The sequence below is a fragment of the Oncorhynchus keta genome, chromosome 16, assembly GCF_023373465.1.
Source record: "Oncorhynchus keta strain PuntledgeMale-10-30-2019 chromosome 16, Oket_V2, whole genome shotgun sequence".
Lineage (NCBI taxonomy): Eukaryota > Metazoa > Chordata > Actinopteri > Salmoniformes > Salmonidae > Oncorhynchus > Oncorhynchus keta.
Genome location: NC_068436.1, coordinates 17,212,475 through 17,224,877, shown reverse-complemented (window position 1 = coordinate 17,224,877; position 12,403 = coordinate 17,212,475). Strand labels below are relative to the sequence as shown.

At 42.2% G+C, this 12,403-nt stretch overlaps 1 protein-coding gene across 2 annotated transcripts in view; it reads left to right on the top strand.

The window, feature by feature from the left end:
* Nucleotides 1-12,403, top strand: part of aimp1a (aminoacyl tRNA synthetase complex interacting multifunctional protein 1a) — a 30,371-nt gene that overhangs the window by 6,999 nt on the left and 10,969 nt on the right. For both annotated transcript variants that reach the window (XM_052464860.1, XM_052464859.1), the window contains exons 2-4: nt 5,954-6,096; nt 8,144-8,257; nt 10,483-10,650. In XM_052464860.1, coding sequence (XP_052320820.1) covers nt 5,988-6,096; nt 8,144-8,257; nt 10,483-10,650 — 391 coding nt within the window. In that variant the 5' untranslated portion in view covers nt 5,954-5,987. The remainder of the gene's footprint in view (nt 1-5,953; nt 6,097-8,143; nt 8,258-10,482; nt 10,651-12,403) is intronic.

Genomic DNA, 12,403 nt, shown 5'->3' with positions numbered 1-12,403 from the left:
AGCTAGCTCACCCAACTACTTGTACAAGGCCTATCACCCAACTGGGAAAACAGAGCTAGCTTCTACTTGTACTAAGGCCTATCACCCAACTGGGAAAACAGAGCTAGTACTAGGCCTATTACCCTCCTACTTAGGCTTATCACCCAACTGGGAAAACAGAGAAGGCCTATCACCCAACTGGGAAAACAGAGCTAGCTCAACTACTTGTACAAGGCCTATCACCCAACTGGGAAAACAGAGCTAGCTCCTACTTGTACAAGGCCTATCACCCAACTGGGAAAACAGAGCTAACTTCTACTAGGCTTATCACCCAACTGGGAAAACAGAGCAGCTTCTACTTGTACAAGGCCTATCACCCAACTGGGAAAACAGAGCTAGCTACACTTGTACAAGCTCTATCACCCAACTGGGAAAACAGAGCTAACTTCTACTTGTACTAGGCCTATCACCCAACTGGAAAAACTGCCTAGTACAAGTGTGGGAGCTAGCTCTATCACCCAACTGGGAAAACAGAGCTAACTTCTACTTGTACTAATCACCCAACTGTAAAAAAACAGAGCTAACTTCTACTTGTACAAGGCTTATCACCCAACTGGGAAAACAGAGCTAGCTTCTACTTGTACAAGGCCTATCACCCAACTGGGAAAACAGAGCTAGCTTCTACTTGTACAAGGCCTATCACCCAACTGGGAAAACAGAGCTAGCTTCTACTTGTACAAGGCTTATCACCCAACTGGGAAAACAGAGCAAGCTTCTACTTGTACAAGGCCTATCACCCAACTGGGAAAACAGAGCTAGCTTCTACTTGTACAAGGCCTATCACCCAACTGGGAAAACAGAGCTAGCTTCTACTTGTACAAGGCCTATCACCCAACTGGGAAAACAGAGCTAGCTTCTACTTGTACAAAACTTAGAGCTCCTACTTGTACAAGGCCTATCACCCAACTGGGAAAACAGAGCTAGCTTCTACTTGTACAAGGCCTATCACCCAACTGGGAAAACAGAGCAAGCTTCTACTTGTACAAGGCCTATCACCCAACTGGGAAAACAGAGCTAGCTTCTACTTGTACAAGGCCTATCACCCAACTGGGAAAACAGAGCTAGCTTCTACTTGTACTAGGCCTATCACCCAACTGGGAAAACAGAGCTAGCTTCTACTTGTACAAGGCCTATCACCCAACTGGGAAAACAGAGCTAGCTTCTACTTGTACTAGGCCTATCACCCAACTGGGAAAACAGAGCTAGCTCCTACTTGTACAAGGCCTATCACCCAACTGGGAAAACAGAGCTAGCTCCTACTTGTACTAGGCCTATCAACTGGGAAAACAGAGCTAGCTCCTACTTGTACTAGGCCTACCCAACTGGGAAACCAGAGCTAGCTTCTACTTGTACTAGGCCTATCACCCAACTGGGAAACCAGAGCTAGCTTCTACTTGTACTAGGCCTATCACCCAACTGGGAAAACAGAGCTAGCTTCTACTTGTACTAGGCCTATCACCCAACTGGGAAAACAGAGCTAGCTTCTACTTGTACTAGGCCTATCACCCAACTGGGAAAACAGAGCTAGCTCCTACTTGTACTAGGCCTATCACCCAACTGGGAAAACAGAGCTAGCTTCTACTTGTACTAGGCCTATCACCCAACTGGGAAAACAGAGCTAGCTCCTACTTGTACAAGGCCTATCACCCAACTGGGAAAACAGAGCTAGCTCCTACTTGTACTAGGCCTATCACCCAACTGGGAAACCAGAGCTAGTACAAGTAGGAGCTAGCTCTATCACCCAACTGGGAAAACAGAGCTAGCTCCTACTTGTACAAGGCCAATCATCCAACGCATGGGTTATTCCTTGAAGATGGTCTTGTGTCCATTGTGTTGTCCATGTACCCCTAAATGAGGTGAAAAGAAAAACAAACTTTCGGGATGAGTCAAACATTTCTTTGGCATTTCATCTCTTAGACCTTCCTATAGAGAACTGGAACAAGGTAGAGTTTAATATCAGACTAGGCTATATTATATTGGTCAGCTGGTTATTCATCATTCTGTCTTCTGAAGTTAAGTTAGTCAAGACTCCCGAGCGTTGGCTATTTGATTAGTATAGATTGGTTGTTGCTCCTTGACATTCAAATGCCTACATAGACTGTTCTCTCTGAAACTGCACGGAAAGCGGTACCGATGCACCAAGTCTGGGACCAACATGACCCGGAAGAGGTTCTACCCCCAAGCCATAAAACGTCTAAATAGTTAGTCCAGTTTGGTAAACTATTTAACTATCTGCATTGACCCTTTTTGATTCATCACAAATGCTGCTGTTACTGTTTATTATCTATCTTGTTGCCTAGTTACTTTATCCCTACCTATATGTACATATCTACCTCAACTACCTCGTACCCCTGCACATCGTCTCGGGTACTGGTACCCTGTGCATATAGCCAAGTTATCATTTCTCATTGTATATTATTTTTTTTCTATTATTTCTATTTTTTTTCTCTCTACATTGTTGGGAAGGGCCAGTAAGTAAGCATTTCGCTGTTAGTCTACACCTGTTTACAAAGCATGTGACAAATAACATTTGATATTAATAGGACACCAGTCATATAGTAGATGCCGTCAGGAAAGGGATATGATTTGACAGCTGCTATCTGTCTGTCACGTGAGTACCAATCTCCCCTAGTCCTCTTTGGTTTCGCTCTCCATCCCACCCTCCCAATACTAGGATATTACTGCTAGTGACACTATTACTGGTAGTGATACTAAAATACCTGATTCTCCATGGCAACAAGGAAAACACAAAGCAGACTTACTCTGTGGTCCTTTAATTTAAAAAACTACTGTATGTCAAATATGGTGTGCTCCAGGCTGGAAAAGAAACATGATTCTGGGTGACAACATCACGCTGCTTGTTATCAACATTAGGACTGTTTTCCACAGGAAATTCAATCCGCTTCCTCTTCTGTTTCTTTGCCATGATACCGCTGAGTATCACGATACTGGTGTCCTAACAACCGCAGTTAGTGGAGTGTTCAATGTTTCAGTTGCAGAGTAGAAGTGGTTTTGGAGCCAGGTCTAGACTTGTATAGACTTTGAGTTGGAAGTGATGATTGTTATGTTTTATCCTCTCAACCAATGTGCCCGCGTGCAGCTCACCTCGGACTGCTAAAACTGTAACTTAAAGTGGGTACCACCTCAGTGTTCACAGTAAACGCGCGCCGGAAGTTTCACACAATTTTCGCAACGTTCAAATTTTCGCTGCGGGGGCCTGAAATTTGCTAGGTGCAGAAAAAAACGATGAGATGGAAAATTACTCTCAAAGCAGTTTTAGTTCCAACCTTGTGCAGCCTTGTGAATTGAATGACATCCAGAGCCAGTTATGATCAACTCCTCTGTTAAGCTATCTGCTCTGCAGTGTTGTCCAATGTCCGCGGTAGGGATACTGACCCCTGGGGGACTCCTTGTTTCTGCCTGGAGGCCAGGCCTGGGGTGCTGTCAGAGGTGGCTCGGCAAGGCCCCACCGCCCCAGCCCCGGGGCTCATTTTCAGGAGTTCTACAAATGAAAACAGCCCTATAGTGGCGCTCGTAAAATCTTCCACCACGGAGCCCAGTTAAATCGATTCCGAGCCTTCGAGCAAACAAACTTCTTTGATCCCCTATATTATCAACTCCAGCTCTTTTTGTGTTTCTAATTTCCTCATCCCTGACTTTTTTTTGTTTTGTTCTCATCTCGCTCCAGCTGTTGTTTTCCAGCGCCACCCTGTACTAGGCCTATGTGTTGGAGGTTTTCTTCTCCTCCTTTTTCGCCTGAGCCCTTGTAAAACTCCCTCTCTTTTCCTTTCCTTTGTCAATGGGAGAGGATTGCCAAAGCCTGTACATGTCCAAGGCACATTACACATTACAAGAAAAGCTCTAAAAGCCCTCGTCCAGCTGCATTTTGGTTGAGTGGCACGAGGCAATTGTTTGTTCCCTTTTGAACTTTAAAAGTATCCCTAAAACCAAACACACACGTCGCCGATGATGTCTACAATGTGATTTTCCCATTTGTGCCTGTAAGGAAAAAAACTGAGCAAAGAACAAAAAGAGAAAAAAAAATACATGTAAAAAGAAAAAACAGTTTATTTCATTTATTGTCATATGGTTTAGCTTTTTTTGCTGTGTCATTGAATAATTTGGTTTGACCGAGTTGACCTGGAGCTTGTCGAGACAATTTTTTGGTTTCCAGACTCTGCACTGAGAAGAAACAGCTCCCTCCTTCCAAATTGCCAGAGAGGGGGAATGATCGAGGGAGGGGGAAAAGAAGGGATAAGCTAATTTATTGACTTATTTTTATGGCTATCAACATTCTATCCCCTGATTATTATCTTTCAGCTTTTCACCCCCTACCTACATGTACCTTGTACTTCAATCAATCCCATAACAAACCTACATGTACTTACTTTTAACCAAACCGACATGTACCTTAAACCGATATGTACATATTACTTCAATCAATCCCCTAACCAAATCATGTACATATTACCTCAATCAATCCCCTAACCAAACCGACATGTACATATTACCTCTTAACTTCAATCAATCCCCTAACCAAACCGACATGTACATATTACCTCAATCAATCCCCTAACCAAACCTACATGTACAATCAATTAACCAAACCTTGTACAATCAATCCCCTAACCAAACCTACATGTACATATTTCAATCAATCCCTAACCAAACCGACATGTACATATTACCTACATGTACCTCAATCAATCCCTACAACCTTAAAAACCTATGTACATATTATCAATTACCTAACAAAACCTACATGTACATATTAATCAATCCCCTAACCAAACCTACATGTACCTTGTACTTCAATCAATCCCATAACAAACCTACATGTACCTTGTACTTCAATCAATCCCATAACAAACCTACATGTACCTTGTACTTCAATCAATCCCATAACAAACCTACATGTACCTTGTACTTCAATCAATCCCATAACAAACCTACATGTACCTTGTACTTCAATCAATCCCATAACAAACCTACATGTACATATTACCTCAATCAATCCCATAACCAAACCTACATGTACATATTACCTCAATCAATCCCCTAACCAAACCGACATGTACATATTACCTCAATCAATCCCCTAACCAAACCTACATGTACATATTACCTCAATCAATCCCCTAACCAAACCTACAGGAAAATATTTCCTCAATCAATCACCCCAACTACTCGGTTGTGTGTGTGTGTGTGTGTGTGTGTGTGTGCGCGTGTGTGTGTGTGTGTGTGTGTGTGTGTGTGTGTGTGTGTGTGTGTGTGTGTGTGTGTGTGTGTGTGTGTGTGTGTGTGTGTGTGGTGCGTGTGTGTGTGTGCATCTCCTCATTATTTTATTGTGTTACTAATTTCTTTTTATCCATTTGTTAATTTTCCTACTTTTGAACTGCATTGTTGGAAAGGGTTAGTAAGCATTGCACAATAAAGTCTACACTTGTTGTATTCGGCGAATGTGACAAATAAAATGAGATTTGATTATCTCTGCATTGCTTGTGGAAGGAAGCCAGCCTCTTGAATATGCCAGGCAGATGTCCCACATGCTCTATTATTATGAGCTAACATGCCTGTGTGCTGTAGCAGCAACCTGGGATTCTCTTGTGCTTGTCTTGTCTTTGGGATGCTTCCAACTTCCCAGGTTCCCTGATGATATGAGCGTATATATTACATCCCTCATGTTTTAAAGGTCTGTGCTGTACTGTAGCACAGAAATATAATTCTTAGAACATACTTTTCCATTTAACTGATAGGTGGATTGCCACAATTATATTTCTCATTCTCTATTTCTCATTGTGCCTTGTGTTGGGGTTGCTTTCCCAAATTCCAGAATGTCTCTGTTTCAAGTGTGTCTTGTACTGTAAATACCTGTGGTTCTTTCTCACTGGTAGCTTTTGTTTTCTGGTTCTAGGTTCCTAGTAACACGCTCCCTACCCCTGGTCAAGATGTCGGGTCACACTCCCTCCGTGATGAGGCTGGAACAGCGGGCAGCCGAGGCCGACCACATCATAGACTACCTCAAACAGCAGGTCCAGCTGCTCAAGGAGAAAGCCAGTAAGAGACACCAAAAGCGTGCAACCACACAGAGACACACAGACACACACAGACACAAGCACACATCGAGATTAGAGGTTGACCGATTAATCGGAATGGCCGATTAATTAGGGCCGATTTCAAGTTTTCATAACAATCGGAAATCGGTATTTTTGGACACCGATTTGGCCAATTTGTTTTATTTTTTTACACCTTTTTATTTAATATTTATTTAACTAGGCAAGTCAGTTAAAGAACACATTCTTATTTTCAATGACGGCCTAGGAACGGGGGGTTAACTGCCTCGTTCAGTGGCAGAACGACAGATTTTTACCTTGTCAGCTCGGGGATTCAATCTTGTAACCTTACAGTTTACTCGTCCAACGCTCTAACCACCTGATTACATTGCACTCCACGAGGAGCCTGCCTGTTACGCAAATGCAGTAGAAGCCAAGGTAAGTTGTTAGGTAGCATTAAACTTATCTTATAAAAAACAATTAATCAATCATAATCACTAGTTAACTGCACATGGTTGATGTTATTACTAGTTTATCTAGCGTGTCCTGCATTGCATATAATTGATGCGGTGCGTATTGTTGCTCCAATGTGTACCTAACCATAATCAATGCCTTTCTTAAAATCAATACTCAGTATATATTTTTAAACCTGCATATTTAGCTAAAAGAAATCCAGGTTAGCAGGCAATATTAACCAGGTGAAATTGTGTCACTTCTTTGCGTTCATTGCACGCAGAATCAGTGTATATGCAACAGTTTGGCCCGCCTAATTTGCCAGAATTTTAACGTAATTATGACATAATATTGAAGGTTGTGCAATATAACAGGAATATTTAGACTTATGGATGCCACCCGTTAGATAAAATACAGAACGGTTCCGTATTTCACTGAAAGAATAAACGTCTTGTTTTCGAGATGATAGTTTCCTGATTCGACCATATTAATGACCTACGGCTCGTATTTCTGTGTGTTATTATGTTATAACTAAGTCTGATTTGATAGAGCAGTCTGACTGAGCGATGGTAGGCAGCAGCAGGCTCGTACGCATTCATCCAAACAGCACTTTCGTGCGTTTTGCCAGCAGCTCTGCTGTTTATGACTTCAAGCCTATCAACTCCCGAGATTAGGCTGGTGTAACCGATGTGAAATGGATAGCTAGTTAGTGGGATGCGCGCTAATAGCGTTTCAAACGTCACTCGCTCTGAGACTGAGTGGTTGTTCCCCTTGCTCTGCATGGGTAACGCTGCCTCGAGGGTGGCTGTTGTCGATGTGCTCCTAGTTCGAGCCCAGGTAGGAGCGAGGAGAGGGACGGAAGCTATACTGTTACACTGGCAATACTAAAGTGCCTATAAGAACATCCAATAGCCAAAGGTTAATGAAATACAAATGGTATAGAGAGAAATAGTCCTATAATAACTACAACCTAAAACCTCTTACCTGGGAATATTGAAGACTCATGTTAAAAGGAACCACCAGCTTTCATATGTTCTGAGCAAGGAACTTAAACGTTTGCTTTCTTACATGGCACATATTGCACTTTTACTTTCTTTACCAACACTTTGTTTTTGCATTATTTAAACCAAATTGAACATGTTTCATTATTTATTTGAGGCTAAATTGATTTTATTGATGTATTATATTAAGTTAAAATAAGTGTTCATTCAGTATTGTTGTAATTGTCATTATTACAAATAAATAAATAGAAATCGTCCGATTAATCGGTATCGGTTTTTTTTGGTCCTCCAATAATCTGTATCGGCGTTGAAAAATCATAATCGGTCGACCTCTAATAGAGAAGCATGTGTACACTCAATCTCAAGCAGAGTATGGGGTCAAATGTATTCCTCAAGTCGTTGAAATTCCTTCTAAAAAGACAATCATTTTTTGAGTTTGACCTCAACTCTACATGAGTTCACATTCTCAGGGCGAAGTAGCCTAGCTGGAGAAACGGTTTAAAGCCAAAGTTGGGGAGGGAAAGAAGCTGTAGGCTAAAACGAAATGATACATGTTTGGCCCTATAAGTCTGACAGGAGCTTTCTGTCTGAACATAGAGGTGCAGGCCACCGTCAGAGAAGAGAAGAAACTGATGGTGGAGAACACCAAGCTGAAGAGGGACATCGAGCAACTGAAGCAAACACTGCTGGAGAAGGAGAAGAGCAGAGGAGGTACGTAGTTTGTTGGTGACAGTGTTCCATCCTCTGTCACATCCTGTTTAACTTCTGCTAAGACCTCCTCTGAGATTAAATACTGATGCTGTTCAGACTGCGATTGAGAGGAACTTAATTTTTCCTGAGGGGAACCTCGTTCATCAAAGAACAGACGCCATTCCTTTGGTACGGCCTTGATGTTATCAACCACATAGCTATAGCTAGCTGTAGGGTAAAGTTCTCACACTTGAGTGGTTGACGGTGTCTGAGGCAAGTCATTAGCGACACATTGTTTGTTTAGCTGTATTAGTAACAGTCCTAGATCTTAATAAAATGCCTTCTCGTCTCATTCTAATATTACAACCAGACCTTTTTTTTTTAACTATCAAAGTTCAAACAAATAATTGAACTCAAGTGCCCAAGTATGTCCATCGTTAGAGCCATGATGGGGGTACTAGGCAACCCCCACCCCAACTGCCAAAATCAAACGGCATGCCGTCTGCGTGACTGGCGGCGTACTACAACCCTGTTGTGATATCGCGCCTCTGTCATGCATTAACATACAAGGGCAAACAGTCTCTGTGATCATTAACACGTCAGTAATGGCTTCCAGAGAGGAGAACTAGGTGGTAAGAAACCAGAGGATTCGTACAAATAGCCTTTTGATGAGGGCTACATTGCCTATCTCTACATGTTGTTTTTGGAGCGCTCAGGAATGTGTGTGAAAAGGACTGCAGGATTATGTTACGTTTTCCACGTATCCAATTCCGCTGTTTATTTTTGGTGTTTGTTTCAATGGGGCTCTGTGATGCTGTAAAATAAGCTAAATCACTGTTTTGTTATGGAGACTAACTGACGTAAGGTGAAGACCTTCATGGGTTGTCTGGGCAGTTTGAGCAACAGAGAACGACAGCATTTTTAAAAGGTTAATCACCATGTTGTTTTAAAGGTAAACCGTTTAAGTTCCGAACCTCAGCTCTCAACATTAGAATTAAAACGTGGATAAAGTATGACTTTACGTCCAAACTTCAACCTGAAAGGATGGGTTGCCCACCCAAAAACAATCTGGAGATTGATTGAGGAGATTTAAAACTATATTTTCTTGTTTTCCGAATTGCCATGGACGCTGTCATTTTCCAATCAAAACAAGCTTTAGGAGGCTGGTCTTTCCTCCCATTGGGTCTATAAATAAGGTTTTCTCTATCATTATGCAGAATTACGTTACTGAAACTAATTAGGCAAAGTACAGCTCAATGAAGAGCCTTCATATCCAACGATCCCTCGCCGTCATTCTCAATTCAGAGTACCATCTGTCAGGATCGATGGCTTCGTTATACCCCTTTCATACTATCGTACTATCGTACCCACCCAAACCATACTGCCCTGGTTCGGATATTTTATTCTTTCCTGAACGATTCCAGCAACTATGGTGGATGCATAGCCAGTCCAGCTCAGTATGGCTTGGCTCAGTAGTGTGAAAAAGGATGTTAATGCCTCTGGGCTCAAAAGCAAAATAGCCAACCTGTAGATATATTGTGTATTGGAACTTGCTACGGTATCGTACAGCCTATCTGAATGGTAATGCAGAGGAGCGTTCAACTCCAGTTCTGCTGGTTTTTATCCTTCCCTTATAATCAGCCTCAGATCTCCACGTTACAAACCAGTCCCCTGGATTCTAACCAGTAGCATCAAAATAAAACCAGCAGTACCGCTGTCACTGGAGTTGAATATCCTCACTCATGGCTCAGTGGGTTAGTTAGAGCATAGTGCTGGCAACCCCAGGGTTCTGGGTTCAATTCCCGCATGGGCCAGATGTACTTAATTCATGTATCACTGTCGACTGTAAGGCAACATTCCAATATCCATACTAGCATACCACTTAGCATCTGTCCAATATCCATACTAGCATACCACTTAGCATCTGTCCAATATCCATACTAGCATACCACTTAGCATCTGTCCAATATCCATACTAGCATACCACTTAGCATCTGTCCAATATCCATACTAGCATACCACTTAGCATCTGTCCAATATCCATACTAGCATACCACTTAGCATCTGTCCAATATCCATACTAGCATACCACTTAGCATCTGCTTATGTCGGCTCAATCGGAAATGACCTTTTAAGTTTGTATTGCGAAATCTGTAATGCTTCAGCTTTACAGATGGAATAGAGCCCTAAGTCTCTTTTGGATAAAAGTATTCAATTAATCTTCTCTCTGTTTTTTCCTTCTGCAGTGAGGGAGGTGGCCATGCCAACAGCAGGAGACTCGAGTGTCCAGTGTGCCTCCAAGTCCACACCTCCTCAGCCCTCGTCCTCAGCAAGGTCCTCCACCTCTCCTGTTGCCACTGCCAGCCCCCCTCCCAAAAACAGCGAGGGCAAGAAGAATAAACCAGAGAAAAGGGGTAAAGCAAAGCAAGAAGTGACTTGTTGTTGAAATTGCAGGGCCCTTCCACATCTGGGATTTCACACACTCAGAATTGTCAAACCCCTCAACGTTCCACCACACTAAAGTGAAATATGTCATATTTGGGTTTTTTCGATTTGTCAGCAAAAATTGAAGTAGGCCTAAGCGCCTCTTCAATGACAATTTGAGTTGAAGTGCTCCATGATTTAGCTTTGGGATGTTTTTTTTTGTCTGTACTTCTCTGACATTTCTTTCCATTTGGAACACAAGCCCTTGTCTTAGATCCAGAGTTTCCATCAATGCCTGGCTGGATGCAGCCATCTGTCTGTACTTTAATGGCCATTTGTGATTTCCCAGGCAGGTATTCTCCATCTGCATTTCTACTATCTGGCGATAATGGACGAGAGGCGTAAGGGGAATCTGCAAATAAAGGGGATCCGTTTCAAACTTTGGCCTAACGTTTCAATTTCCAACATTACAGACGGGCCTTTTCCCAAAACAAATGATCTTTCTCCCAAACCTTTCTGTGATTTATCCCAAAGTAGAGTTTTAACCTTAATGATTTTATTAAAACAATGTATTAACTTGTTTCAGTGATGAGAGAATAGTCTTAGCAGAAGTGTCAACGCTGTAATGAGAGACAGGCAGAATTCCGGTTTGGATGTTTAGATTTTGTCGACGCCATTCATCTTGAGGCTTTGCACATCCTCCCCAGGGCTAAACCAGAGATGCTCTAATGCAGTATAATATAACATGCGGTTCATTTCCTCTGTCGATATTAGATCTAAAAACGTGTTTCCAGCTAAATGATTGAAATGCAGCGGTGTTGGGTTTTATTCTTTTGAACTTTTTTGAGGTTTATTGTTCAAATTATATTCTATTTACAATAAATCAGTCGAAGCCTCGTTCCACTCAGATGTCAAACTCATCTGGACTAATTAACTGTCACGGCAACAAATTGGGAATGATCTTCCCCAGATTATTTACAAGGTTATAATTCAGAGAAGAAGAGAATGCTTTGCGATGTAGACTGAACCGGTTTGTATCTGGCTTTTCTGACTGCCAGATGTCAATGGAAAACAGAGCAGTAAATATCTGATACTGTTTGGTTTTTTATCTCCACTGTTGCGGATTGATTTGTTTTAGTACGTGTGGATATCCTCGTTTCCACACAAAGGCTTTGATGTGACTGTGTTCGCACCTCATCTAAACAATCATCGCCTGTCAATCAAATAAATCAGCCGGCCCGCGGTGTGGTGCACTGCTGCTCAGGGGCCAAGCGGATGATGTCACACATCAATACGCTGTTTTCGTAACATTGCATACGTTTTTAAGTAGGTAGCCCAGAGGTTAGAGAAGCGGACCAGTAGGTTGTTGGTTTGAGCAATAGAGGAGTCGAGCTCCCAACTGGAAGGTTCTCACCATCTAGGAAAGAAATGAAAGAGATCAGACTAGGAGACGAGACCACTTCATACTATCCACCCCATATCATTGGAAGCGTCTGGCACGCTACAACACCCTAGTATCCGTGCAAAGCGTGTCGGGGACTATGTTTTAACAGTGGGTATTGATATTGGTATTTCCTCAGAATTCTGGTGAGTTGTGGAAAAGTAAATGTACTATTATTTAACGCCTGCGGTGATCAGTCAAAAATGCAGCGCAGATTTGTTTTCACTTTGGGGTAAATTGGATCAGAACAGTCAAGATGGCTGAACCACTCAGCATAGTTTCCACACAGACTAGGTTCAAAT